The sequence below is a fragment of the Syngnathus floridae genome, chromosome 12 (assembly GCF_059516105.1).
Source record: "Syngnathus floridae isolate MCC-2025c chromosome 12, RoL_Sflo_1.0, whole genome shotgun sequence".
Classification (NCBI taxonomy): Eukaryota; Metazoa; Chordata; class Actinopteri; order Syngnathiformes; family Syngnathidae; genus Syngnathus; species Syngnathus floridae.
Window position 1 is genome coordinate 15,268 of NC_142424.1, and position 26,035 is coordinate 41,302.

The window sequence follows — 26,035 nt, forward strand, 5'->3', positions numbered from 1 at the left end:
CAAACCCTAACCCTAACCCTAACCCTAACCACAGCAAGAGCAAGCCTAACCCTAAGCCTCAGCACAGCAAAAGCCAGCCTGAGCCTAACACAAACCCTAACCCTAACCCTAACCCTAACCACAGCAAGAGCAAGCCTAACCCTAAGCCTCAGCACAGCAAAAGCCAGCCTGAGCCTAACACAAACCCTAACCCTAACCCTAACCCTAACCACAGCAAGAGCAAGCCTAACCCTAAGCCTCAGCACAGCAAAAGCCAGCCTGAGCCTAACACAAACCCTAACCCTAACCCTAACCCTAACCACAGCAAGAGCAAGCCTAACCCTAAGCCTCAGCACAGCAAAAGCCAGCCTGAGCCTAACACAAACCCTAACCCTAACCCTAACCCTAACCACAGCAAGAGCAAGCCTAACCCTAAGCCTCAGCACAGCAAAAGCCAGCCTGAGCCTAACACAAACCCTAACCCTAACCCTAACCCTAACCACAGCAAGAGCAAGCCTAACCCTAAGCCTCAGCACAGCAAAAGCCAGCCTGAGCCTAACACAAACCCTAACCCTAACCCTAACCCTAACCACAGCAAGAGCAAGCCTAACCCTAAGCCTCAGCACAGCAAAAGCCAGCCTGAGCCTAACACAAACCCTAACCCTAACCCTAACCCTAACCACAGCAAGAGCAAGCCTAACCCTAAGCCTCAGCACAGCAAAAGCCAGCCTGAGCCTAACACAAACCCTAACCCTAACCCTAACCCTAACCACAGCAAGAGCAAGCCTAACCCTAAGCCTCAGCACAGCAACCCTAACAAGAAACCTAACAAGACACCTAACACTTACACGAAACCTAACCCTAACAACAAACTCTAACAACAATCTTAAGCACAGCAAGAGCAAGCCTAAACCTAAGCACAGCAAGCCTAACCCTAAGCACAGCAAGAGCAACAAGAACCCTAACCAGCACATAAAACCTTAAGCACAAAGCACATACAACCTTAAGCACAGAGCAAATGAAACCTTAACAAAGCACATAACACCTTAAGCACAAAGCGCATAACACCTTAAGCACAAAGCACATAAAACCTTAAGCACAAAGCACATAAAGATCTAATCAAATTAAACCCTAAGCACATTAAACCCTAAGCACTAAGCACATTCAACCAATAGCACATAAAATCAATAGCACATAGCACATAAAATCAATAGCACATAGCACATAAAATCAATAGCACATAGCACATAAAATCAATAGCACATAGCACATAAAATCAATAGCACATAGCACATAAAATCAATAGCACATAGCACATAAAATCAATAGCACATAGCACATAAAATCAATAGCACATAGCACATAAAATCAATAGCACATAGCACATAAAATCAATAGCACATAGCACATAAAATCAATAGCACATAGCACATAAAATCAATAGCACATTACACCAATAGCACATTACACCAATAGCACATTACACCAATAGCACATTACACCAATAGCACATTACACCAATAGCACATTACACCAATAGCACATTACACCAATAGCACATTACACCAATAGCACATAGCACATTAGACCATTAGCACATTAGCACATTAGACCATTAGCACATTAGACCATTAGACCATTAGACCATTAGACCATTAGCACATTAGACCATTAGCACATTAGACCATTAGCACATTAGACCATTAGCACATTAGACCATTAGCACATTAGCACATTAGCACATTAGACCATTAGACCATTAGCACATAAGACCATTAGCCCATTAAACCATTAACACATTGCACATTAAACCATTAGCACATAGCACATTAGACCATAGCACATTAGACCATAGCACATTAGACCATAGCACATTAGACCATGAGCACATAGCACATTAGGCCATGAGCACATAGCACATCAAATTATGAGCACATAGCACATTAGGCCATGAGCACATAGCACATCAAACCATGAGCACATAGCACATTAGGCCATGAGCACATAGCACATTAAACCATGAGCACATAGCACATTAGGCCATGAGCACATAGCACATTAAACCATGAGCACATAGCACATTAGGCCATGAGCACATAGCACATTCAACCATGAACACATAGCACATTAGGCCATGAGCACATAGCACATTAAACCATGAGCACATAGCACATAGACCATTAGCACCTAGCACAATTAGACCTTAAGCACCTAGCACAATTAGACCTTAGCACCCAACCACATTAGACCTCAGCACCAAACCACATTAGACCTTAGCACCAAACCACATTAGACCTTAACACCAAACCACATTAGACCTTAGCACCAAACCACATTAGACCTAAGCACCAAACCACATTAGACTTTAGCACCAAACCACATTAGACCTTAGCACCTAATCACATTAGCCACTAGCACCTAGCTTCTAGCACCTAACCTCTAGCCTCTAGCACCTAGACCTTAGCACCTAGACCTTAGCCTCTAGCACCTAGCCTCTAGCACCTAGCTTCTAGCACCTAGCCTAACGAACCAAAAATATGACATCATAAAAATCAGAGTATGACATCACAAATGCAAAACATCATCCCACAAAAGACATCACATCACCCCACATGCTCTTATAAAATAACTTGGCCAATGCGTTTGTCTATTTGATTTGCTGCAAATCCAAATTATACCTAAGGATGGTGACAAATCTTATTATACTTATTAGGACATATTAAAGACTCTTTTGAATAAGTTCATTAACTTAATTGTTAATTAAATCATTTTCATTATGATTTTGTATAAATACTAGGTATAAACAGAAAATATACTACACAAAATTTAATTATGATTTTGTATAAATACTAGGTATAAACAGAAAATATACTACACAAAATGGGCAGTTTACTTGTTTGAAAAAGAGTGGGAAGTAAGACTTATTTCATTTATTTAAACGGAAGAAGTAAAACTTATTTATTTAATGGGAAAAATGGATTTGGTGGAATTCAAAATTTCAAAAATGAATAAATGAAGTCATTTCAATTATGATTTTGGATAAATATTAAGTATGAAAAACACGACTGCAAAAAATGGCCAGTTTACTTGTTTAAAAAGGACTATGAAGAAAAGACTTATTTCATTTATTTAAACGGAAGAAGTAAAACTTATTTATTTAATGGGAAAAATGGATTTGGTGGAATTCAAAATTTCAAAACTGAATGAATGAAGTCATTTCAATTATGATTTTGGATAAATATTAAGTATGAACACAAACACGACTGCAAAAAATGGCCAGTTTACTTGTTTAAAAAGGACTAGGAAGAAAAGACTTATTTCATTTATTTAAATGGGAAAAAGTAAAACTTATTTATTTAATGGGAAAAATGGATGAGGTGGAATTCAAAATTTCAAAAATGAATGAATGAAGTCATTTCAATTATGATTTTGGATAAATATTAAGTATGAACACAAACACGACTGCAAAAAATGGCCAGTTTACTTGTTTAAAAAGGACTAGGAAGAAAATACTTATTTCATTTATTTAAATGGGAAGAAGACTTATTTAGTTTGTTTAATATATGTTTGTTCCGAGGCAAAATTGGATTTGCTGCAATTGCAAATTTCGACAAATTACGGTCCCAAATATTGACTTGAGACCTGATGGGACGTATTAATAGCTAATTTGATAGAAGTTGGTCATATGAGCAAGTGGAGTAACGAGATCTATTCTCAATTACACAGCACACACAACTTTGGATCTTCTGAATGAATGAATGAATGAATGAATGAATGAATGAATGAGTGGGTGGGTGAGTGAATGAATCTTATTTGTTCATTTAAATTATGACTGTATAAATACTAGGTATAAACACAAAATGGCCAGTTTACTTGTTTGAAATGGTGTGGAAAGAAGTAATCTATCCAATTTAAGACAAATGTAGTTACCTCTAACATTGTGTTACTTTATCTATTGTTGTCTGTGACTTCCCATGAATAAAAAGGAAGGAAGGACTCACCGGAGACGTCTTCGCCAACATCAAACCGTTGGACTTTTATCCTTCTTACAGTGGAAAACATACAGCCAACCAACACCGTGAAACCTAATGGAATGAAAGAAAACTTTAACATTTGGCTTCAAGCAACATTCGCAGATGCAACACAATGTGACGTGCGGGCTTAGGGCTCGTTCGGGTTAAAGGTTGAGGGAGGGGCCCTCGTTTTAAACTACTTTTTTCAAAAGGAGTGGGAACAAGCAAGACTTATTTAATTTATTTAATGGGAACATGTAAGACTATTTTTCTTCCCTGGCAAAATTGGATTTGCTGCAATTGCCAATTTCAACCAAGTACAGTGCCAAATCTTGACTTGAGACCTGATAGGACGTATTAAACGCTTAGTTACATTGATAGGAGTTGGTAATAAGAGCGAGTGGACTAGTGGTGGTTGAATGGATGAATGAATGTTGAAAGTAATTTAAATTATGACTTTGTTTAAATACTAGGTTTTAACAGAACATCTACTGCGCAAAATGGGCAGAGTTTACTTGTTTGAGAAGGGGTGGCTTATTTAAGACTACGATTTATTTAATCTGTTCCCAGGCAAAATTGGATGTGATGCAATTCCAAATTTCACCACATGAGGGTGCCAAATTTTGACTTGAGCCCTGATGGGACATATTAAACACTTGATTACTACTTTGGATCTTTTCTTATATTACTTTGCAGCAACATACTCGGTAAGAGATTAGGCAGTATAATCACTTGTTAACTTAAGAGTGCCCACACTCAATTTACTTATGGTTATGTGTTACATTAATTACTGTTAGGCATCATTTGAGCAGTCTGACCAAATCTTTGAATAGAAGAATTTGTGATTTAAGAAATTATTTATGTTCAGGGTGATCAGATTTGTATATAATTCTAATGGTCGTCTTTTGAAAACTATTCTGAATTACAACTTTGGATCTTTTCTCATATTACTTTGCAACAATATACTCGGTGACAGATTAGGCAGTATAATCGCATATGTTAACTTGAGAGTGCCCACACTCAATTTACTTATGGTTAAGTGTTAAATCAACTACTGTTAAACATGAAATAGGAGGTTTAACATAAATGGAGGAAGAAATGGGTACTCACCATTGTGGCTCCTGGTCAATGATGCGAGCCTCCAACTGATTTGTATATTCATTCTCCTGACGTTGGGAAACGTACAGCCGACCAACACCGAGGAACCTAAAGGAATGAAAGAAAACTTTAACATTTGGCCTCAAGCAACATTCGCAGATACAACACAATGTGACGTGCGGGCTTAGGACTTGTTAGGGTTAAAGGTTGAGGGAAGGGCCCTCGTTTTAAACTACTTTTTTCAAAAAGAGTGGAAACAAGCAAGACTTATTCAATTTATTTAATGGGAACATGTAAGACTATTTTTCTTCCCTGGCAAAATTGGATTTGCTGCAATTGCAAATTTCAAAAAAGTATGGTGCCAAATCTTGACTTGAGACCTGATAAAACGTATTAAACGCTTAGTTAAATTGATAGGAGTTTGTAATAAGAGCGAGTGGACTAACGGTGGTTTAATGGATGAATGAATGTTGAAAGTAATTTAAATTATGAATTTGTATAAATACTAGGTATTAACAGAACATATACTGCGCAAAATGGGCAGAGTTTACTTGTTTGAGAAGGAGTGGCAAGAAGTAAGGCTTATTTAACCCAGGCAAAATTGGATGTGCTGCAATTCCAAATTACACCACATGATGGTGCCAGATTTTTACTTGAGACCTGATAGGACATAAACACTTAGTTGAAGAGATACAAATTGATAATAATGCTGAGGGGGGCAACATGAATGTTCTGAATTAGACATAGTTTGAATATGCTTTTGAATATTTTTTTGGTAAACACTTTTGCTTCACTTTGAGGAGTGTGATAATCTAACCAAATCTTTGAATTGAAGACTTTGTGATTTAACAAATAGCTTGTTTTTATGTTCAGGGTAATCACATTTGTATATAATTCTAATGGCCTTCTTTTGAAAACTATTCTGAATTACAACCTTGGATATTTTCGTATATTACTTTGCAACAATATACTCGGTGAGAGATTAGGCAGTATAATCGCATATGTTAACTTGAGCGTGCCCACACTCAATTTACTTATGGTTGTGTGTTAAATCAATTACTGTTAAACATAAAATAGGAGGTGTTTAACATAAATGGAGGAAGAAATGGGTACTCACCATTGTAGCGACTGGTCAATGATGCGAGCCGCCAACTGATTTGTATTTTCATTCTTCTGACGGTGGAAAACGTACAGCCGACCAACACCGTGAAACCTAATGGAATGAAAGAAAACTTTAACATTTGGCTTCAAGCAACATTCGCAGATGCAACACAATGTGACGTGCGGGCTTAGGGCTCGTTCGGGTTAAAAGTTGAGGGAGGGGCCCTCGTTTTAAACTACTTTTTTCAAAAGGAGTGGGAACAAGCAAGATTTATTTAATTTATTTAATGGCAACATGTAAGACTATTTTTCTTCCCTGGCAAAATTGGATTTGCTGCAATTGCAAATTTCAAAAAAGTATGGTGCCAAATCTTGACTTGAGACCTGATAGGACGTATTAAACGCTTAGTTAAATTGATAGGAGTTGGTAATAAGAGCGAGTGGACTAACGGTGGTTTAATGGATGAATGAATGTTGAAAGTATTTTAAATTATGACTTTGTTTAAATACTAGGTATTAACAGAACATCTACTGCGCAAAATGGGCAGAGTTTACTTGTTTGAGAAGGGGTGGCTTATTTAAGACTACGACTTATTTAATCTGTTTGTTCCCAGGCAAAATTGGATGTGATGCAATTCCAAATTTCACCACATGATGGTGCCAAATTTTGACTTGAGCCCTGATAGGACATATTAAACACTAGATTACTACTTTGGATCTTTTCTTATATTACTTTGCAACAACATACTCGGTAAGAGATTAGGCAATATAATCACTTGTTAATTTAAGAGTGCCCACACTCAATTTACTTATGGTTATGTGTTACATTAATTACTGTTAGGCATCATTTGAGCAGTCTGACCAAATCTTTGAATAGAAGAATTTGTGATTTAAGAAATTACTTCTGTTCAGGGTAATCACATTTGTATATAATTCTAATGGTCGTCTTTTGAAAACTATTCTGAATTACAATTTTGGATTATTTCTTATATTACTTTGCAACAATATACTCAGTGACAGATTAGGCAGTATAATCACACATATTAAATTGACAGTGCCCACACACAATTTACTTACAGTTATGTGTTAAATCAATTACTGTTAGACATGAAATAGGAGGTGTTTAACATAAATGGAGGAAGAAATGGGTACTCACCATTGTGGCTCCTGGTCAATGATGCGAGCCTCCAACTGATGTGTATATTCATTCTTCTTACAGTGGAAAACATACAGCCAACAAACACCATGTAACCTAAAGGAATGAAATTAAACATTAACATTTACCCTCAAGACATTCAAAGATATAAGGCAACGCGACTACGTCGTGTTTGTATCCGCTGTCGCGCTAACGGCCATTTCGCGCCCACGGATTTGAATCTTGGCGGGAGTTTCCCCTATTCATTTCGACGGCACATTACTGCGACGTAATACCCGTTTATCTAAAACGGCAAAGTTAAAAGTAGAATTAAATAAAGTTTTATTTTTAATCAACGCAATAATTTACAACCGTTGACCAGGGAGAATCGTCGAAATTCGGCGTCTATGGCTGACAGCAGACGCCGAATTCGACGACGGGCCCCCCACTCACTCGCTTTTTCGAGACTACAATAGTACTTATTTTTAAACACAATGAGTTGTATTTACCGTATACGCTCTAGGCGGTCCAGTTGAGAGCAGAAAATAAAGATATTTCTGTTGAGAATCGTCGTGTTTGTATCCGCTATCTCGCTCGCGTCCATTCGCAGCCATCCGCAGCCACGGATTTGAATTTTGGCGGAAGCCACGCCTACTGACGTCATTTCCGCGTAATACCCGCTTATCTAAAACGGCAAAGTTAAAAGTAGAGTTAAATAAAGTTTTTCTTTTTAAATCAACGCAATCATTTATAACCGTTGACCAGGAAGAATCGTCGAAATTCGGCGTTTGTGGCTGGCAGCAGACGCCGAACTCGACGCCCGCCACACTCACTCGCTATTCGGGGCTACAAAAGTACTTCTTTTTAAAAACAATGAGTTGTATTTACCGTATACGCTCTAGACGGTCCAGTTGAGAGCAGAAAATAAAGATATTTCTGTTGAGAATCGTCGTGTTTGTATCCGCTATCTCGCTCGCGTCCATTCGCAGCCATCCGCAGCCACGGATTTGAATTTTGGCGGAAGCCACGCCTACTGACGTCATTTCCGTGTAATACCCGCTTATCTAAAACGGCAAAGTTAAAAGTAGAGTTAAATAAAGTTTTTCTTTTTAAATCAACGCAATCATTTATAACCGTTGACCAGGAAGAATCGTCGAAATTCGGCGTTTGTGGCTGGCAGCAGACGCCGAACTCGACGCCCGCCACACTCACTCGCTATTCGGGGCTACAAAAGTACTTCTTTTTAAAAACAATGAGTTGTATTTACCGTGTACGCTCTAGACGGTCCAGTTGCAAGCAGAAAATAAAGATATTTCTGTTGCTAATCGTCGTGTTTGTATCCGCTATCTCGCTCGCGTCCATTCGCAGCCATCGCGGCCACGGATTTGAATTTGGGCGGAAGCCACGCCTACTGACGTCATTTCCGCGTAATACCCGCTTATCTAAAACGGCAAAGTTAAAAGTAGAGTTAAATAAAGTTTTTCTTTTTAAATCAACGCAATTATTAATAACCGTTGACCAGGAAGAATCGTCGAAATTCGGCGTTTGTGGCTGGCAGCAGACGCCGAATTCGACGACGTCCCCACCTCCGGCAGACTCACTCGCTTTTCGGGGCTACAAAAGTACTTCTTTTTAAAAACAATGAGTTGTATTTACCGTGTACGCTCTAGACGGTCCAGTTGCAAGCAGAAAATAAAAATATTTCTCTTGTTAGTCGTCGTGTTACTGGCCGCTGTGTCTCGTTCGCTGCGATTGTTGAAAGCCGCGCCCACGGATTTGAATTTTGGCGGAGGTTCCTGCCCATTGGCGTCATTTCACGTCACATGACTGCGACGTGCCAGACGTCATATAGCAACCGCTGTTTTGTTTAGTGGACTTAGTTGTTATTCGTTGGCATAATGGCGTACACTCAAAATAGATTTAAAAAAATTACATAAGTCTTCTGCCCACTCCCTTTTAAACACGTTAACTCGGCCCACGGATTTGCATTTCGGCAGAAGTTCCGCCCATTGAAATGACCGCGACGTGGAAATGACGTCATATAGCAACCGCCGTTTTATCTAGTGAACTTGCAAGTATACGCGTCGTCATAGTGGCGCCCTAGTTAGTACGTCCGCCTCACTTGCATTATGTAGCGGGTTCGACTCAAGTCTCAACATTTGACTGAATGTTAACTGGGATTTGATCCATCCCATTGCTGAATACAAGACACTCATCTGCACTGCACTGCCACGCCCAACCAAATGACTCAACCTAAAATTTAGGTCCTAAATAAAGAGAGACGGCTCATGGAAAATTGACTTTTTGCTTTTGAAATCCTTTTCTTGTGTATTTGAAGTCTTCAGCAGTGTAGAAAAGTGTCATACATATCCCCCCCTCCAGGTGCTGCAGAGATACTTTTGTTTGGGAAACTATTTTTTACTCTGTTCAGATTTGTCCATTTTCGATTACTTATTATTTACATCACATCCGTTGGGGCGGAACAAACCAAACAAGGTAATGGGTTTCGCAAATTCAAGTCAAGTCAAGTTTATTTGTATAGCCCTAAATCCAAAAAAGTCTCAAAGGGCTTCACATAGCCAAAATTGACAATTATTCTCAAAGCATCCCCTGATCTTAAGCTCCCAAATCCGCTGTTTATTACTCGGAGAGACTTTTGCAGTCCAAGCGACTCAAGGATGCCAAAGTGGATGGATCAAAACGTTGTACGTAAAACATGACACGTTTGTATTTATCAACGGCCATTTTCTTGTCCCACTCGTGAAGCAGTCATGACACTTGGCAAACAGCACAAAATAAAATTATGAATCATAATACACGACATGTCATATTGTACCAATACATCACAATGATTGGTTTGGTACTTGGCGCTATGATCATTTTGCAACTGCGTAGCTAAATTCCCTTGTCTCCGAAACATACGTGTGGGTCACCGTTTATCTTGAGAAGTCCCAGGAAATTGGCTGCACATTTTGGCAGGCCGCATTTTGTGTGTGTCGCTGGAACTACCAAAGCCGTGTGTTATTATTTAATAAATGCACCCTATGTTCTATTTCCTGTCTTACAGTCTTAAGTCACCGTAGCGGAATCCAAATGTGAGAGACCTCCTGTGCTTGCGGTTGGAAGTCATGTTATGAAGACGTCACAGCTTGGCTTTGGCCAATTGATCCCTCAGCTCCAGACGGGCAATGGTGGAATAACTGCAACTGACAATGAGTCCGACGTCAGCTCCACATATACTTCCTGAGTCGACAGCGGCGGAGGCCGAAGATTTCGATGCATTGAACGATTTGGAGTGACACGGATGTTTTGATCAACGTGTTATTTATGTTATATTTATTTGAATAAGTGTTAATTTTACGTCAGTGCCTCGTTTGTGTTGATGTAACGTTACCATACCGTACGGCAGAGGCGGGGAATTCCGGTCCTCGAGGGCCGGTGTTCTGCATGCTTTCTCTGTCATCCTGTTGCAACACACCTGCTTCAAATGGTCAGATAATTAACAAGGTCTGCAGAAGCTGGATAACAATCCTGATCATTTGAATCAGGTGTGTTGCAGCAGGGAGCCCTATAAAACATGCAGGACACCGGCCGACCCTCGAGGACCGGAATTGCCCACCCCTGCCGTATGGTTTAGCCTGTTGTTGCCTATTCATGTCTGTTCTTGATGTTGGATTTTATCAAATAAAGTTCCGCCAAACATGCGACTTACGGTTCAATTCTTTATTATGCATTTTATGGCTGTTGTTGCGACTTGTACTCCTGAGCGGCGGAAAACACGGTAGTAAGCAATCAGTAGACCAGCTTAAAAAAAATGTATGTTGATGTAACACAACATATGTTTATACACGCGGTTGAAATGAAAGAGTGGGTTGTTAACACAAATGAACATTGAAATATTAAACATTTCTTTGTAGTTATGGACCTTGTGCGTTCTCCATTGAGCCTCCGACCTGGCCAAGCTGTTTCAGAACTCCAGGTCCCAGCCTGACTCGTCATCAGGGGGAGGGCCCTCGGTGTCCAGGGGGAAGTCGTCAAAGTTGCTGTTGTCCAACGGGCCGTCCACCTGATGGCAAAAGCGTACAGCGCCGCAGAGCAAAACACCTTCAGCGGCGGGCGGTGGGTGTCACACTCGGCATGCCGCGACTTTGATGACGTCACAGTTGCTCAGCTGTGACTGGGTTAACTGAACAACCGTGATGTCATTTTTCTGCAAGTAGCAGCAAAATGCGCAAAGCCCTGCGATGGTTCAAAGATTTGGCTTGCCGTGTCATATTATTAGAGCTGACTGCCTCTCGGAGCTCACGTGCAAGCTTGGCTGGCGCTACCGTGGCGAGCCTTGCAGATGGCAAAGCGCTTCCAGCCCATGCAACCGAGGTGCCTCTAAAGGGGCGCCAACTCACCCTTGGCATAAAGGGACAGTCCAAGGTTCCCTGGCGGAGGCCATCCCAGTTGAAGCCCTCGAACCACCTGATTGCAGGAAGAAGAGGAGGGACAATGAGGGCGCGGACGACCGCCATCCTGCACGTTATGTTACTCACTTGTGCTTCTGGATGTCCTTTACGCCGTTCTTCTGGTTCCCGAGGCGTTCCGAAGGGTTGTCCCTGACACACACACACGCGCGCACGCTTACGACGGCCATCTTCAGCACTCGAATTCCATCATCTCCTCTACGTCTGCTCCCTTCTCGCCCAATTTTCCCAAACAGCGCCGACGTGAGCCGACTGTGAACGAGCCGCAGTCGACACCAAGTGGCGCCCCGATGAGCATTTGGACGTCAATCCAAACGGAGCGCGGCGGGCGAGAAGAGCGCCGGGAAGCGTGCCTTCTGTGAGCGCACAATTTGGGGCTGCTGCGCAAACTGGCCCTCTTGCGACCTCACCTCTCTTAGCTAAGAAGGGCAAATACTTGGTAGCCTTTGCTGAGCCACAACCTGCAGAGTCTCTTGATGAGGTTTGCGGCACTCTTGGTGATCTTTTTGGGGAATTCCACCATGTCGATCCCCCTCAAGATGATGTTGTACGTCTTCATGGGGTCCGAGCCGGAAAAGGGCGGACTGCGGGACCGACCGGGAAGGGATCAATACGCTGCTGAAACCGGCACGGTAATGCCAATGAGCCCGCCCGCCCACCTTCCACTGAGAAGCTCAAAGACCAGGATCCCCAGGGACCAGCAGTCGGCCGAGCTGTCGTGACCTTTGTTGAGGATGATCTCGGGGGCCACGTACTCGGGGGTCCCGCAGAAGGTCCAAGTCTTCTTCCCCAAGCCCACCTTCTTAGCGAAGCCAAAATCCACCTAGCGGCCAGACCCACACACGCGCCGCGCCCTCCGTCAGCGTCACGCCGCCGCTGTTGACGAGCGCCTTGAAGACTCACCAACTTGGCGTAGCCTCTGTGGTCCAGGATGATATTCTCCGGCTTGAGGTCTCGGTAGATGATCCCTTTACAGTGGAGCTCCGCCAGAGCCTCAATAACGCACGCCGTGTAGAATCTTGTGGTCCCGTCGTCAAAGGAGCCCCTGGTGGCACAGAAAGGAACGGCACTCTTGCGACGTCGGCGTTTGGGCCAATCTTCGTGGCTTTCAAAGAACGCGGCCAACGGTGCCTTCGCACACAGCGACAACGTGCTCATCCCGACCCGACACCCACCTGTCTCTTAAGAGCGTCCACAGCTCTCCGCCAAGACAAACCTCCAGCAGCATATACAAGTATTTAGGGTCCCGGAAGGTGCGGTACAACCTGCGGACAGGGACGCATTCACTGTGCTTCAGAACAGCTGGCGGCGGCCACTTATGAGGGGAAAAAAAACAATGGGCTTGAGGCCGCTGGCACGCGGGCACCTCAAACCTGCGCTTGGCACCCCACGAGCTGGACTTGTACTTTGCCTGCTTTGGACATGAACGGAGGGACTAAACGGTGACCTGATAATGAAGGGGCTGTTGACTTCCATCATGATGCGGCGTTCCGATAGGATGTGCTCCTGCTGCCTGGTGTCCAGAATGTGGCGCTTCTTCAACACTTTGAGAGCGAAGGAGCGCCCGGCGTCGCTCTTGAGCTGCACCTGAAGGCAACGCGGCCGCACGTCACCAGGCGTCGGCACCACGGCCGCCGGCGCGGGGACCCACCCACCAGCTCCACGCGGCTGAAGCCACCCATGCCCAAGGTGCAGACCACGGCAAGGTCGTCGAGCGTCACGCCGGAGAAGAAGTCGTCCTCAGCCGGGCACCTGCGCACGTGCGTTACTGCATCGTCGCCTCGACGCCGATAGAGAGTTCGTCGCCGGTGTACACCACTTACTTGGCTTTGACGTGCTCGTCGTCTCCCTGCTTGCGGTCCACTTCCTCTAAGCCGCCGATCAGCTGCTTGAAGGACCTGCGGAACAAAGGAGAGTGCAGTGAGGCGGCATGAACCCCACTGTTGTAGCCTTTGCATTGCCCGTCTGGAAGGGGGAAGGGGGGAATAATGACAGCTATCTGGAGGAAAATGTTCGTCTTGGATTCCCATCCCTGGCCACCCCTGCTTCAAACCAAACCACCTTCAATGCTCACTCTCTGTCTACCACCAGACAGGTGACGGCGCCCTCTGCTGTCACGCTGGCTGTACGCACATCTTCCCTACGAGACAGGCAAAGGCAGCACGTCAGGTGGATGGCGGGAAGGCACGGGCGACGGCGACGTGAACGGCGGCAGCGCGCTTTCACCCTTTCAGTGCTTGCTCGCCAAACCAGTCGCCTTTGGACAGCGTCTTCACCGGCACCTGCTGACCACTGGGGGCGCTCTGCTGCCACACCGTCACCTGCACATGCTCACAAGTGAGATTTTGCACGAAGGAAGCCAAAAGTCATACCGTGCGAGGCCACGCAAAGAAAAAGTGAGCAGACTTTGCTCGATCCACTTTGGCAGCGCACCTTACGGGCAGGCACGGAACGAGTAGAAAAGCTCACCTGCCCTTCACTGATAATGAAGAAGGTGTCTCCCGTGGCGCCCTGCCGGATGATGTAGTCGCCATTGCTATAGTGAGTCTGATGTGCGCAGACACACACACACACACACACACGCACACGGGTCACATGACCAGAGAGTGACATGTGCAGACGGGTCTGAACTCACCTCCTCCAGAACGTCAGCCAGCTTGCTGAGAATGTCCTCTGGAAGGGCCTGGAAGGATGGAACGCTAGCAATGGGGAAACGCCACGTCATTTGGACGTCACGCTGCTGCCATGTCACGACGTCAAGGTTACCTGCGCAGGAAGTCCGTGTACTGGGAATGCTTGATGAGGCCGGTCCTCATCATGATGGTCTGAAAGCCCTGCCGATCAATGGCCCACAACTTGATGTCGGTCAGAGCTGCACGCACGCACACACGCACGCACACACGCACACACGCGCGCGCACACACACACACACACACACACACACACACACACACACTGGAGGATGATGCCTGGACTGGACCGGCCTGAACTCCGGTCCTAGCTTCAGGGGGCGCTGTCGTGTGCGCGTGCGCTGTGGTGTACCCGTCACCGTAGCCGTGCGCGTGCAGTTGTACAAGATGGCGAGCTCGCCAAAGACTTTGCCAGGGCCGATGGTGCACAGCTTTTTGCCTTCTTTGCTCACCTCCACCATGCCCTCTGTGGACGGACGCAAAAGGGAAAAGGGGAGCCGTGACTCGGAAGCAAAAGCTGCAGTGACCCACCCTCCAGAACAAAGACGCTAGATCCGTCGTCGCCCTCCTGGATGACGCAGCAGCCTTTGTCCAGGCTGGTGGGCCTCATGCAGTCCAAGATGGTGAGGATCTGGAAACGGGGCGGACGTCAAAGCGTGAGCAAAACAGACGCCGAGTGGGGGGGACTTCTCACCTGTCCGTGTTCCAGATGCTTCATGAAGTCATTGTCCATCAGCGCTCTCTGGATCAGCTCGCTGGACCTGCACGCAAACACACTCTGGTTCCAATGGGGCAGGCACCTTTCTCAGGGCCGGCCTTCTCGGTCTCCCACAAGCCCGACCAAGAGGCAGCCTCGGCTTGAGTTAGGAAGCGTTGCCTCTGCGCAACACACACGCCTCACAGCTCTTTCTTTTTTTTTCACAACGGGAAGGAATGGTCCGAGCCGCAGATGTAACGATTGACAAAAGTCTGCAAAACACAGAACAAAAATAACATAAGCTCACTCTTTGCTCTTGCAGTAGCTGGTGAGCGTGACATCGGTGAGTCGGGCAGGATCTAGAGCGCTGGGTTCTGCCGATATGGCCTGTCTCTTGGTGCGCTGAGGCTCATCGAGTGACGGTGCTGGCATTGCTGGAGCGCCACCTGCTGGATGCAAACAAAAAAAAGGTGAAAAAAAAGTTAAAAAAACATAACCTCCACCCGGGCGGACCTCAACAGTTCAGTGACTCAGCAGAACGTTTTGTCACACCTGCGTCAGGTGTCTGTGCAGCAGCAGTATCGTCGGTGCCCGGCATCAAACTACGATGACGGTCCAGCTCGGCCCGCAAATGTCCAATCAGGAAATCTTTGGCATCGAGTTCTGACTCCAGCTCCTCAATCAGCGCGTCTCGCTCCGTCAGCTCCTCAATCTTCCGCTGCAACGCCACCTGCAGGTCACGCAGCATGCCGCCGCCTCTCTTTGTTGCCGCCATCAGCCGAGTGCTCGTGCCCTACATGACAGAGGCTCGTGTGCAGTCAGACGCGCGCAGACGTGGTGGCGCAGGTCACTCCACGGTTTCCATACAGAGGAGCTGACGAGGAGAGCTTAAGTGTGGCTCGGAATAAAACAACTTAGTGTAGGTGCAAAAATAATAATAATTCATTCAATTTATATAGTGATTTTCAAGGATCCAGAGACGCTTAAATGCTCTGTCCGTTGTTTTTCATTCAGCCTGAACAATGCCGGCTTACAAACAGCCCAGTTTGGTTCTAAATTGGACCAACCCAAGTACAGTGAAACCTTGACTTGCGAACATCTATGTATATTTGGCAACATTTTGGGGTCTCGAGATGGTTTTTCCCCTCTGAGTCATTGACTCCTTTTGTCCTCTATCGTTCACAGAGCCCTTTGACCATCTGTTGGTGTTTGGGTTTCATTTTCAAAGAGGACTGAGTAAAAACTTTTTTTTTTAAAGAGGACTAAACAAACGCCTGCCTTACCTCCTTGTTGTGACTTCAGCACGCTTCTGGAATGAGGATTTGGAAGAAAGTTCTGTCGGCGCGTCCTCGGATGAGCTATTCCCACGTGCATGCGCACAGGTGACTTTGACAGCTCCTCCTCAGAAAGAAAGGGAAAAAAAAGCAAAGAATCTGCCACAAATGTTCGCGTTGAAGAAAACGAAGAACTGTGAGCGAAACTTTTAGCTTGTGTCAGAACTCATCAAAGATACAAAGCGAGTATGATTTGACATAGGATAAACATATCACCCCACCCCGAACTATAGGCCTGGGACTGAGGTCCGCCACAAGCTCATAACTTCATACATACATTTGTGGTCAGTCACTCAACCGCGCAGAAGAAATAAATATCCTCCGAACCCGATGGCCGACTTTTGTGCGCTGTCTACTCTGTCGCTAGGGGGAGGCCGCGCGGGCGAGCAACGCTTGTGCTCTGATTACTCGGACGAAGAAAGCTCCCGCAGACAAACAACATGGCGGCGCCCGAGAGCGGCGAGCAAGCGAGCCAACTGGAATTGTATCCTTAGATTGCAGTGATGTTGAAGCGTCGAGCGTTCTCTTTGCAGTTTCAGCCCAACTAGCAATAAAGTTATCGCGTTTCCGACGGCTCTGGGCTTGATTCTCCGCGAGCGAGCATGGCTTCTTTCCTGAGCGCTGACGTCGAGTCGCTCGCACACGTTTCCTTGACCCTCCCCTTCCCTAGCTCGCTGCACGTTCCCTTCCAGTCGGCGCGCCAGGCCGCTGTGGCTCTGCGCTCGCTGAGTCCCGACCGCGAGCCCCGGCGAGGAGGCGTCCGCAAGCGGCTGACGCTCGCCGGTAGTGTGCTCAGCGCGTGAGGAGCCTTCGCCCTGCCCGGCTGCCGTCGCCCGCACGCCCACCCGCCAGTGACCTCTTGTGATCTTTTCAGGAAGTGGCGTGCAGAGCAAGCTCGCGTCCTTCGCGTATCCGTCAACTCCTTCCTGGAGCACCTCGGCCTGGTCTTGGAGACCATGCGTGCCTTTCCCGCCGACGTCGGACAGGATCTTCAGAGCGTTCACGGTCGTCCACCTTCGATGGACACGCGAGGGCCCGCCTTCATGGAAAACTCCAGCGAGCCGATGCTGCGTTCTTGATTTAAAGCTTTTAGCGTTAAGCATGTTACCTTTTTTTTTCCTAAGCTGATTTCATCGCGCACTTGATTAATGGTGTCAGCTATCGGCCAAAATGTCGGTGTGCTTCATGTGTAAATGTCCGTATCATTTTGCTTTGAATAAAAACAGAAGTCACCTCCCTTTTTGTTTTTTTGGGTTTGCTTCCTTTGTTCAGTTTGTGTCCAAGTACAAATGCAATCGCAGGGGTGTGACGGACCTGCTGAACCGCAAAAGGTGACACCTGGCTTCACCTGAAATGTCCTGCCATTTCTTCCTTGGGTCTTTGCCCGTTTCCTTCCGTCCTGGATCAAAAGTCGTCGTCGTTGCAAATGTCCAAGTAGACGTCAAAGGCTTCTCGGTTGCAGTTTCCGTCGGGCGTGAAGACGTACTTGTGGAATGTGCCGTCCACGCAGATGGCTGCCATGGAGAGCAGAGGAAACGTTAGTGGCGAAATGTGGCCGGTGCGCAGCAAACGACGACGCCCCCCCTCCCTCGGACCGATGACGGAGTTGACGTTCTTGGATGTGTTCTTCCCGAAGGCGCAGATGCAGGCGCACTCGGCGGGCACGGTGAAGCTGGCCAGCGACCACTGGCTGTCCACGTACTGGCCGATGACAGGGCCCACCTTGCCCACGCGCGCCAACCTGGCAGGCGCACACGCACGTTAAGGAGGGAGTGGGCGAGGGAGCGGGGCGGCGGCCTTACGCGGAGCGGCGGTTAAGTTTGGTGTCTTTCAGGGCGAAGATGTGGACCGTCCCTTTGTCACTGGATGCGCACAGGAAGGACGAGTCGTGACTGAAGTTGAGGCTGTACAGGTGCGGGGAGGGGACATGGTCAGCGGCGAGCAAACCGGCAATTTAGAAGAAAAAAAAAAGGGGGGGGGCGCCTACCAGTAGAGCGTGGCGGGGTCGGTGCCTCGCCGCAGCTCGACCAGTTTGTCGCGGCTGCTGGTGTCAAAGAGGCGTATGAGCGTCCCCTTGCGAGAGGCCGAGGCGGCCACGCTTCCCGGCTGGTTGAGCGCCAGGCAGGCGATCTCGCTCTGGTGCGCGTTGATGGTGAACGGCGCCGACGACGTCCCGGGCTTGCTGTTGGACAGGTCCTGGAGGGCGGGAGCGGACTAATGACGGCGAAGCAGGCTCGTCCGCGTACGCTTGGAAGTGGGAGGGGCAACTTACCGCCAGCTGCAGACTTCCACATTTGTGTCCCGGGAAAACCAGCAGCTGCTTGTCCAGACTCGGACACAAGTCGCACAGACCTGGCGGAAAAGCAGACGCTAATAAAAGGAAGCCGCGCAACTGACTGGCCGAGCGCTCGCTGGCTCACTCGCTCACCTTTGGGGTTGTCGCGCGTATCAAACTCAAAGAGCTTGAGCGGCTTGTCAGGAAAGCTGTACACGTAGATCCTGTTCTTCAACACCATGACGATCCTGGGAGGAGGCAGCCCGCCAATTTGTTTGCCTTCAACGTTTGTGCTCCTCTCGGCCGGTTTAGCGAGCCGCCGCCACTCACTTGTCGTGTCGCATCCGGACCGCCAGCACCGGCTTGGTGAAAGTGAACTCCAGAACCAGCTTGTCTTTGGCGTCTCGGGAATCGCGCGCGTCATCCCAGATCAGCACTGAAAAGTCACGCCGGTTGGCTTCATGGTTGTGCTCGCCCAATTCAAAAGGCACCCACCGGATATCTCAGAGAACTTGGGGCTGACTCCGCCCCCGACCACGGCCAGCAGGTTGGAGCGATGCAGCATGGAGCACAACGCCACGCTGCCCACCTGCTCGTGATCTGCAAAGCAGACGGCGGGCCACGTTAGCAGGCGCTCGGCCGGCGCCGAGCAGCAAGACGCTCACCCAGGTGGCCCTTCTCCATCAAAGGCTCCACATTGTAAATGCGCACCCCAGACTCCATGGAGCAGCAGAAACAACCTGAAAGCAAAGCAACGACTGTCACATCTCCAATCCGGCCATGCATTTTCAACATGGCGTGTGGCGTTCAGGACTCTCGGCCTAAATTGTCCGTCTGTGGGAATGGCTCGTTGTCTACTTGGTTTCCCGCCCTTGTCCAAAGACAGCTGGGCTAGGCTACAGCGATACCTGTACTGCGGATGGATGAGTAGGGGGCACATTGCAAAAGAAGATTTTGGAGCGATCTGGCAAGAATGCCCGTCGCATGTTGATCAAATTATATTATACTATTATTATATTCTGACTGTCTGCTGTATGCACACTTGCTCCATTTTTGCTCCTCTTATTTGTGTAATTTGTTTATTAATTATTTATTCATCACTCTTATTTATTCATTGTTTGTGCCTTCTTATTTTTTTGTGTTGTTTACTTGTATGTATATTGTGTACTATGTCTTGTCACCGTGGGATAGTTGGAACGCAATTTCGATTTCTTTGTGTGTCTTGGCATGTGAAGAAATTGACAATAAAGCAGACTTTGACTTTTATCTTTGAAACATTGCTCGTGCCTGGCTGAGAGCGCGTTACAAGCACAATCTCCTTCCAGAGTGTGAAATGTTGAGGTGCTGACGTCATGTGAGAAGTTTCTCTTCCTTACTGTGGTCCTGGTTGAACTGCAGACTGAGGACTCCTCGGCGCTGGGCCATGTCTCAACGTTCCAATCGCCAGCGGCTGATCCGGAGCGCAAAACGGGAGCGAAGAGCTAGCCAAACTAAACTAAGCTATGCTCGAGTGAGCCGCTACAAGACAGACAGACAGACAGACAAAGAAATCTGATGAGTTTCTGAAACGCAGCTCCACTTGCCCGTCGCGACAGTTGTGAGGGGAACCGCCAGCAGAGTCAGCATGCACGTCGCAAACGGCAAACAACAACAATGTCGCAACAGGAAGACGTTTCGTTTAATACACGTGACGTCACCGTGACGCTTTCCGGTTTGCTGCCGCCGAATCAAAACAATAAAAAATAAATGAACGCGGGGATGCGCTCTTCTGTTGCATCTTAATTTTTGGACATACATAAATGATAGCACGCTTATTGATCAGATTTTAAGACAGTGGTACCTTAATGGCTTTTTTTCCCCAAGCTACTTTTGATGTATTCCACGAGGGATTCAATTGACTCTTACCCCATCGTTAAGGGTGCTCATCGAGCCGTTTCCGTCGTTGCGTTACACATCGACACGCACGCACACTTTAAAGTTCTGGGTCAAAAATAATCCAAGCGCAATTCATTGCATAATTTGCTGTGGATCGACATTCATATTGATTTGAAAATGAGTGAACTTCATCTTTACTCGACGAGCACCCCGAAGCCCATCATCCGTGCTTCATCCTTGACTGACGTAAACTCAAAGCAAGGCACCGTTACAGTAAGGACAAGGGCAAAGATTTTATTTAGACATCGGAGACTGTTGAGCTGCGCTTTCTGGCGCCACGCAGCGAGGACAGCGTGGTATTGCGGGGAAGGCCGACGAAGTCATAACTGTATGCACTGAAAATAGGCGCTGGGGTAGGCTCCGCCACATTGCCCACTCGGTCTGATCAAGCCGGCAGATGAATAGGTCAGGGCACGTTTCCGGCTAGAATCTGAAAGCTGAGCAACATTAGTGACTCACCGCAGTTGTAGAGCAGACGAACTCTTTGGACGTCAGTGTGCGTCATGGCGACGCGCTGGCCCATGTTGTCATCCCTCACCTTGGCCACGATGGTAGGCTGCCCGTTAGCTGAGAAAAAATTGCTGCGTGCCCGATGCGTTCAACGGCCACAATGTTAATTTGAGCGAGCGAGCGAGCGAGCGAGCGAGCGAGGGCAACTGCCGCCTTACCTGCCGTAATGCATTATGGAGGGCAGGTCGTACGGAAGCTGGAACGTTTCTCCCGGCTGAATCTGGAAGTTTTTATGATGTCCTTGAAAACACACAGAGAGGCTGGAGCCGACGTCCCACAAACGAGCACGTGAAGCCGCAATGGCGCACGGAGAGCTCCGATCGAAGGCAGCTGGAGGCGCCGCGACTACGCCAGGCTGTTTTTCTGGCGAGCTCAAAATTGACAGCCTACCTTCACCACGACGTCAGGCGAGCGTAGGTCTAACTTGCAACTACACGAGAGGGCCAAACATCTGGCCGAGTAAATTCAACAAACTATCGGCACCGACGGCTTCCTCTCATTGCCGACAGCCCAATCTCATTTCATTTGACAGAGCATCCGAGTCCAAAACCCCGCTGTCGGACGCAAGGTCCTTGTCGCCCACCTTGCATGATGTTGCCGGACAGGATGTTGATGTATTTGCCACGGTCCAGCCTGGTGTGTTCGTGGAAGAAGCCCAGCGCGTGGAGGACCTCGTGAACGATGTTGCCCACCTTACAGGTGGCGCCCACGTGCACTTCCTGCTTGCCGCCCATGAAGCCCACGTAGGAAGCGCACCTGCGGCATGGCAGCAAAGACTTCCCAATGGCTAATCCTCAGAACAAACAAAAAAACAAAAACTTGGCGCACCCGAAGCCGCTTTTGAAGAAGAGGTAGTCTGCCTCGCTGGTGCGCTGGTGGAAGGACAAGCAAGTGTGGAAAGTGACCATCCTTAGTGCGGCGTCAATGTCGTTGGTGCGGTAGCCTGTGGGACGGACAGCCCTGGTGATTAGGCTTCTGGGCCGGCGCCAGCGGCGGCACTCGCTCTCACCCAACTCGTAGTCAATGCGGTACGGGATGTGTCTGGAAGGCCACGGGCGGTTGGCCGCGTTTCTGTAATCCTGCAAGGCAAAACAGTCGATCGGTTGGCCTTGGCGGCGCTCAAACGCCGCTGGGAAGTTGGGAATACACTCACTGGGAGAAGCATGTCACCTTCCGCCACCGCATCATCCATCAAGCCTGTCCACACGTTTGCACAACAGCACTTTTGTTTGCTTTTTCTTTAAATCACAACATCTAATTAAAATGTAATCACTGCATACTTTATGATTCTTTCAACATCCATATGATCTGTCGACCAGTCATCGGTTTTTGGAGCTAAGCTACATGACAAAATTATGTTCAGCATGCACTGAAATGAGCTCTTCACAATTTACTATTTAAAGGACTTGATGCCTTGCAAACGTTCTTCTCGTACAAGTGCAAGCAAGTGTTGGCAGAGGGCGCCAAGTTACCTCGTTTAACATGACGTCAAGGTGCAATGCAACGCAACTGGCTCGCGCTTCCAAAAGAACGCGATATTTTTAGGGTTGGTGGTAGACCAATGTAAATCCGAGCCCGTTTGTGAACTGGAAAAAAATTCATGACGTTTGGAGCGAGCGAGCGCCATCATGAGCTAGCCCTTTCCCATACGTCGAATTGCCAAGGCGGCTCATTTTGGGACCGCTTAAACGCGCACACGCCAACATCTCTAGCAAACGCACACTTAAACACGGACGGTCACGTTTGAGTACGTAACTAAAAGAGGGAGTTCTAGCACATAGCAAGGAGGGTGACCAGACGTCTTCGTTCTCCCCGGACATGTCCTACTTTTGAGATGTCTGGGGGGCATTTCAAAATCGTCCGGGAATTTGTTTGATTGTCGCCGCCGCCGTCGTCGTCGTCGCGCACACCAACAGCACCAACCCAAATCTGGTCACCCGAGTTACTCTTAGACATTAAGAGAAGAAGAGAAGGTAAAAGTGCTGGCCTGTGAGCGTCTCCGGGTTGTTCTCGGTGTACTCGAGCGCTTTGGCGACGACGTCTGCGTTGGATGATTGACAGGTCATTGCATTGGCCAATGTCGCTTGAGCAAAGCTAACAAGCTAACAAACAGTACCTGGGTCCTGGAGCGGCAACGGCACGCAGCGGCCTGAAACAAAAGACGTCCCATCAAAAAGCCGTACAGACAACAAGCTCCGTAACGAGTCGCCGTCTGCGACGTTTACCCGCACGCGGAAGGCTGGCCGAGCAGAAAAGTGCAGCGAAAAGCAGCAACATGGCGACGACGCTGGCTCATTAGCGACCAATGCCTCCACCTGGGTGACGTCGCCTTAAATAAGCTAATTGTGCTGATTAACCCCGTAGAGGGCAGCGCCTGCCCCCTGCTGTGTGGAAGATTGAACTGCAAGCCGTCAAAAGAAACGAAAAGAAACCAAACAAAGGCCCTGATTAGTGATGGCGGAAGCGGGAATCGTGCATTTGGAATGGCTAATTAGCCATAGACGTCTGTTAGACGTCCGGTTTCATATAGATCTGATTTAGACGTCTAAAATTGGTTACGGTATAGACCTAAAATAGAGCGTGCCATCTTGTGCCACGAACAGCTCGTTGACAGCCTATGCTTTACGAGAAGCGGAGGCAGAGACGGTCGCCAGCAAGCCAGCCAACCAACCCCCGGCAATAGTCCTTGTCCCCTGTTCCCGAGCAAAAGTGGCTCCGAGCGCTGTTGTACGCGCGATCGATCGATCGATCGATCGATCGATCGCTTTGTGAGTCGCCATTCCCGTTTGTGTTCAAGCAGCAGACATCGGAGTTTGCACAACATCGATGCTAATCGCTCCTAGGCAGTTTGCTTGGCAAATGAACATGGAGCAAGCCATCTTTCTGTTAACCATGTGATGCCAATTTGCGTGGAATTTTAAATGGTCATATACCTAGCTTGCTTGACTCATACCGGGTACATGTTTACAACCAATTAGTTCTTTATTGCAAGAATGAAGGAAAGAAATGGAAAAGTAGACAAAGTAGATTTGAGTGGAAGATAGAAAAAGTGGCAAATATGACAGCCAAAGTAGGTTTGAATGGAAGAAAGGAAAAGTGGCATTTTTGTACAGGCAGATGTGGCGATGATCCCCATGTTTGAAAAGCCGCTGGCGAGGTGCGGCGCCCGCCGGCGAGCCCAACTGGCCGGCCGTGGCTGCGCGTCTGCTTCTCGCCTTCCCATTGTGTCTGTCCACTGGACATTCGAGAGATGGGTGGGCAGGGATTTTTTTTTTCCAAGACGTTTTTTGCTGTCCCCTAATTGGGTCCTGACGAGTGAGCCGCTCGCTACGCACGGCACGGTGTTACGCTGACTCCGATTTTGCCATCCTCATGAGTCGTCTAAATGCTCATTTGAGGAGGTCAAATCAGTGGAGCTAAGGGCATGGCTCATGGTTTAGTGTCTTGTGTGCCGGCACTGGGAGTTTGATTCCTGCATATGACAGTGTAAAAAAATGTGTGTCGCCAAATGGTTAGCAAGTGCCACTAGCCACCGGCAGTGTAACAAGTGTAACAAACAAAATAAAACCAACGTTTTTTTTACAATTTATTTGTGAGTAATACGACACATGAGCGGGTGGGATTCACTGGTTGAGTTGGGGGGGCGGGACGATTAGTGTGGGCGTGGCCAGGTTGCTCCATGGGGACCACAGGAGGCGTGGTCACATAGAATGGGAGGAGTCAAAATGCTTAGTTGAGCCAAGCCCCGCCCGCATCAAACGAGCAAAAAAGAAATCACCCTAAAGTGGTGTAAGCCCGCTTTCGGGTGAACGCGGGACGTCGCCGCGGACGCGCTTGTTGTCGTTGGGGACACGAGCGCAGACAAAAGGCCGTGGCGTTGTGCTCAGGGAGAAGCAAGCGGAAGAAGAACCTGCAGGCAGCAACGTTAGCAACACTGCAGGACAAAGAACACAAGGCACATGAGAGTCACGTCGCATCAAAGCGCCGGCCGTAGACCTACGTTGGCACGGGTAGAGCGGAGCTGTCGGTGCGTTTTGACTGGCAAGGGCGTCGGAAGATACTTTACCAGTCAAAAGCTCCATCGAGGACGTTTTGGCTCACCTCCTCGTCACTCTCCGCCTCGGTGGCGCTTTTCTTCTTCTTCTTCTTCTTCTTTTTCTTGTCATCTTCGTTTTTCTTGTCTTTGTCGGGCAGGAGGTCGTCCAGCCAGGCCAGGTCGTGCTGGGAAAACATCATATCCAGAAGCTTCCGCACCACCATCAGACCCAGGATCTGCACAAGGGAACAAGTGGACCTACCGTGAGCAAGCTCATTGGTGGCCGTGCTGCTGCTGCTGCTGCTGCTGCTGCTGCTGCTTTTGGCTAAGGGAGACTACTGGCAAAATATGGGATCGCGCGGCGAGCTGCACTTTGGGCGCAACGAGCGGCCGGTGAAAGGGGCGGCTCGTCACCTCCGGCCGACTTGCGAGCGCGATCGTCCGTTTGTCGCCGACCCGACCTCTCGGAAGGTAAACCGTGCACAAGCTCACCATCACGGGGAAGATGATGGCCAGGAAGGTGGACTTGAGGACCCAGAGGATGGCCAGGCAGGTGATCTGGACCAGGGTGAAAAGGTGGACTCGGCGCAGAGGGACATGACGCAGGAAGGCAAAGTCCGGCTGGTGCTTGGGCGGCATCAGGTACAACTTGATGCGCTCCCAGAACTGGTGGGCAAGCGAGCAAGCAAGCAGGCAAGGCAATTACACACAAACACACACACACACAGCCGCCACGGCGCTAGCTGAAAGCTAACGCTGC

At 47.9% G+C, this 26,035-nt stretch overlaps 5 protein-coding genes and 1 long non-coding RNA gene across 15 annotated transcripts; 1 reads left to right on the forward strand and 5 right to left on the reverse strand.

The window, feature by feature from the left end:
* Window positions 1-669: 669 nt before the first annotated feature.
* On the reverse strand, window positions 670-8,713 carry LOC148389148 (uncharacterized). 2 transcript variants are annotated; one of them, XR_015861925.1, is made up of 5 exons: window positions 8,594-8,713; window positions 7,348-7,443; window positions 6,208-6,303; window positions 5,103-5,198; window positions 670-4,064 (listed from the first exon to the last, which is right to left on the reverse strand). It is a non-coding gene; the product is annotated as an uncharacterized LOC148389148 (long non-coding RNA). The 2 variants fall into 2 exon arrangements; XR_015861926.1 differs by lacking the exon at window positions 8,594-8,713 and adding an exon at window positions 7,836-7,946.
* Window positions 8,714-9,839: 1,126 nt separating this feature from the next.
* On the reverse strand, window positions 9,840-16,586 carry LOC148389149 (cGMP-dependent protein kinase 1-like). 5 transcript variants are annotated; one of them, XM_088392081.1, is made up of 22 exons: window positions 16,469-16,586; window positions 15,738-15,978; window positions 15,493-15,634; window positions 15,183-15,249; window positions 15,020-15,119; window positions 14,841-14,954; window positions 14,565-14,670; window positions 14,434-14,497; window positions 14,268-14,345; window positions 14,025-14,119; window positions 13,873-13,938; window positions 13,622-13,696; window positions 13,454-13,550; window positions 13,246-13,385; window positions 12,974-13,063; window positions 12,702-12,843; window positions 12,458-12,621; window positions 12,260-12,382; window positions 11,868-11,930; window positions 11,730-11,796; window positions 11,252-11,392; window positions 9,840-10,526 (listed from the first exon to the last, which is right to left on the reverse strand). In XM_088392081.1, exons 2-21 carry the CDS (start codon window positions 15,958-15,960, stop codon window positions 11,294-11,296), a joined length of 2,115 nt encoding a protein of 704 aa, XP_088248207.1. In that variant the 5' UTR covers window positions 15,961-15,978; window positions 16,469-16,586; the 3' UTR covers window positions 9,840-10,526; window positions 11,252-11,293. The 5 variants fall into 5 exon arrangements, with proteins under 5 accessions (XP_088248207.1, XP_088248206.1, XP_088248208.1 ...); XM_088392080.1 differs by having other exon boundaries at window positions 9,840-10,532; XM_088392082.1 differs by lacking the exon at window positions 9,840-10,526 and having other exon boundaries at window positions 11,035-11,392; window positions 15,493-15,631.
* wdr45 (WD repeat domain 45) lies at window positions 16,469-20,718 on the reverse strand. 4 transcript variants are annotated; one of them, XR_015861717.1, is made up of 11 exons: window positions 20,171-20,471; window positions 19,460-19,534; window positions 19,290-19,394; window positions 19,125-19,230; window positions 18,948-19,042; window positions 18,792-18,871; window positions 18,507-18,715; window positions 18,322-18,423; window positions 18,115-18,260; window positions 17,868-18,033; window positions 16,469-16,586 (listed from the first exon to the last, which is right to left on the reverse strand). XR_015861717.1 is itself a non-coding variant. In XM_088392128.1 (11 exons), exons 2-11 carry the CDS (start codon window positions 20,217-20,219, stop codon window positions 17,924-17,926), a joined length of 1,077 nt encoding a protein of 358 aa, XP_088248254.1. In that variant the 5' UTR covers window positions 20,220-20,312; window positions 20,700-20,718; the 3' UTR covers window positions 17,756-17,923. The 4 variants fall into 4 exon arrangements, 2 of the variants coding, with proteins under 2 accessions (XP_088248254.1, XP_088248253.1); XR_015861718.1 differs by having other exon boundaries at window positions 16,565-16,583; XM_088392128.1 differs by lacking the exon at window positions 16,469-16,586 and adding an exon at window positions 20,700-20,718 and having other exon boundaries at window positions 17,756-18,033; window positions 20,171-20,312.
* lage3 (L antigen family member 3) lies at window positions 16,853-17,756 on the forward strand. The gene is made up of 3 exons (XM_088392148.1): window positions 16,853-17,003; window positions 17,190-17,318; window positions 17,394-17,756. The coding sequence occupies exons 1-3, from the start codon at window positions 16,960-16,962 to the stop codon at window positions 17,596-17,598; spliced, it is 378 nt and encodes a 125-aa protein (XP_088248274.1). The 5' UTR covers window positions 16,853-16,959; the 3' UTR covers window positions 17,599-17,756.
* A 219-nt stretch (window positions 20,719-20,937) lies between the features above and the next one.
* LOC148389152 (zinc metalloproteinase nas-4) lies at window positions 20,938-23,604 on the reverse strand. 2 transcript variants are annotated; one of them, XM_088392130.1, is made up of 10 exons: window positions 23,465-23,604; window positions 23,356-23,388; window positions 23,227-23,280; window positions 22,393-22,436; window positions 22,249-22,318; window positions 22,068-22,182; window positions 21,823-21,995; window positions 21,398-21,479; window positions 21,189-21,310; window positions 20,938-21,110 (listed from the first exon to the last, which is right to left on the reverse strand). In XM_088392130.1, the coding sequence occupies exons 1-10, from the start codon at window positions 23,514-23,516 to the stop codon at window positions 20,968-20,970; spliced, it is 888 nt and encodes a 295-aa protein (XP_088248256.1). In that variant the 5' UTR covers window positions 23,517-23,604; the 3' UTR covers window positions 20,938-20,967. The 2 variants fall into 2 exon arrangements, with proteins under 2 accessions (XP_088248256.1, XP_088248255.1); XM_088392129.1 differs by having other exon boundaries at window positions 22,393-22,477; window positions 23,465-23,598.
* A 127-nt stretch (window positions 23,605-23,731) lies between these two features.
* On the reverse strand, window positions 23,732-25,761 carry LOC148389153 (uncharacterized). The gene is made up of 3 exons (XM_088392151.1): window positions 25,538-25,761; window positions 25,306-25,460; window positions 23,732-25,173 (listed from the first exon to the last, which is right to left on the reverse strand). The coding sequence occupies exons 1-3, from the start codon at window positions 25,550-25,552 to the stop codon at window positions 25,014-25,016; spliced, it is 330 nt and encodes a 109-aa protein (XP_088248277.1). The 5' UTR covers window positions 25,553-25,761; the 3' UTR covers window positions 23,732-25,013.
* Between the last annotated feature and the right edge of the window lie 274 nt (window positions 25,762-26,035).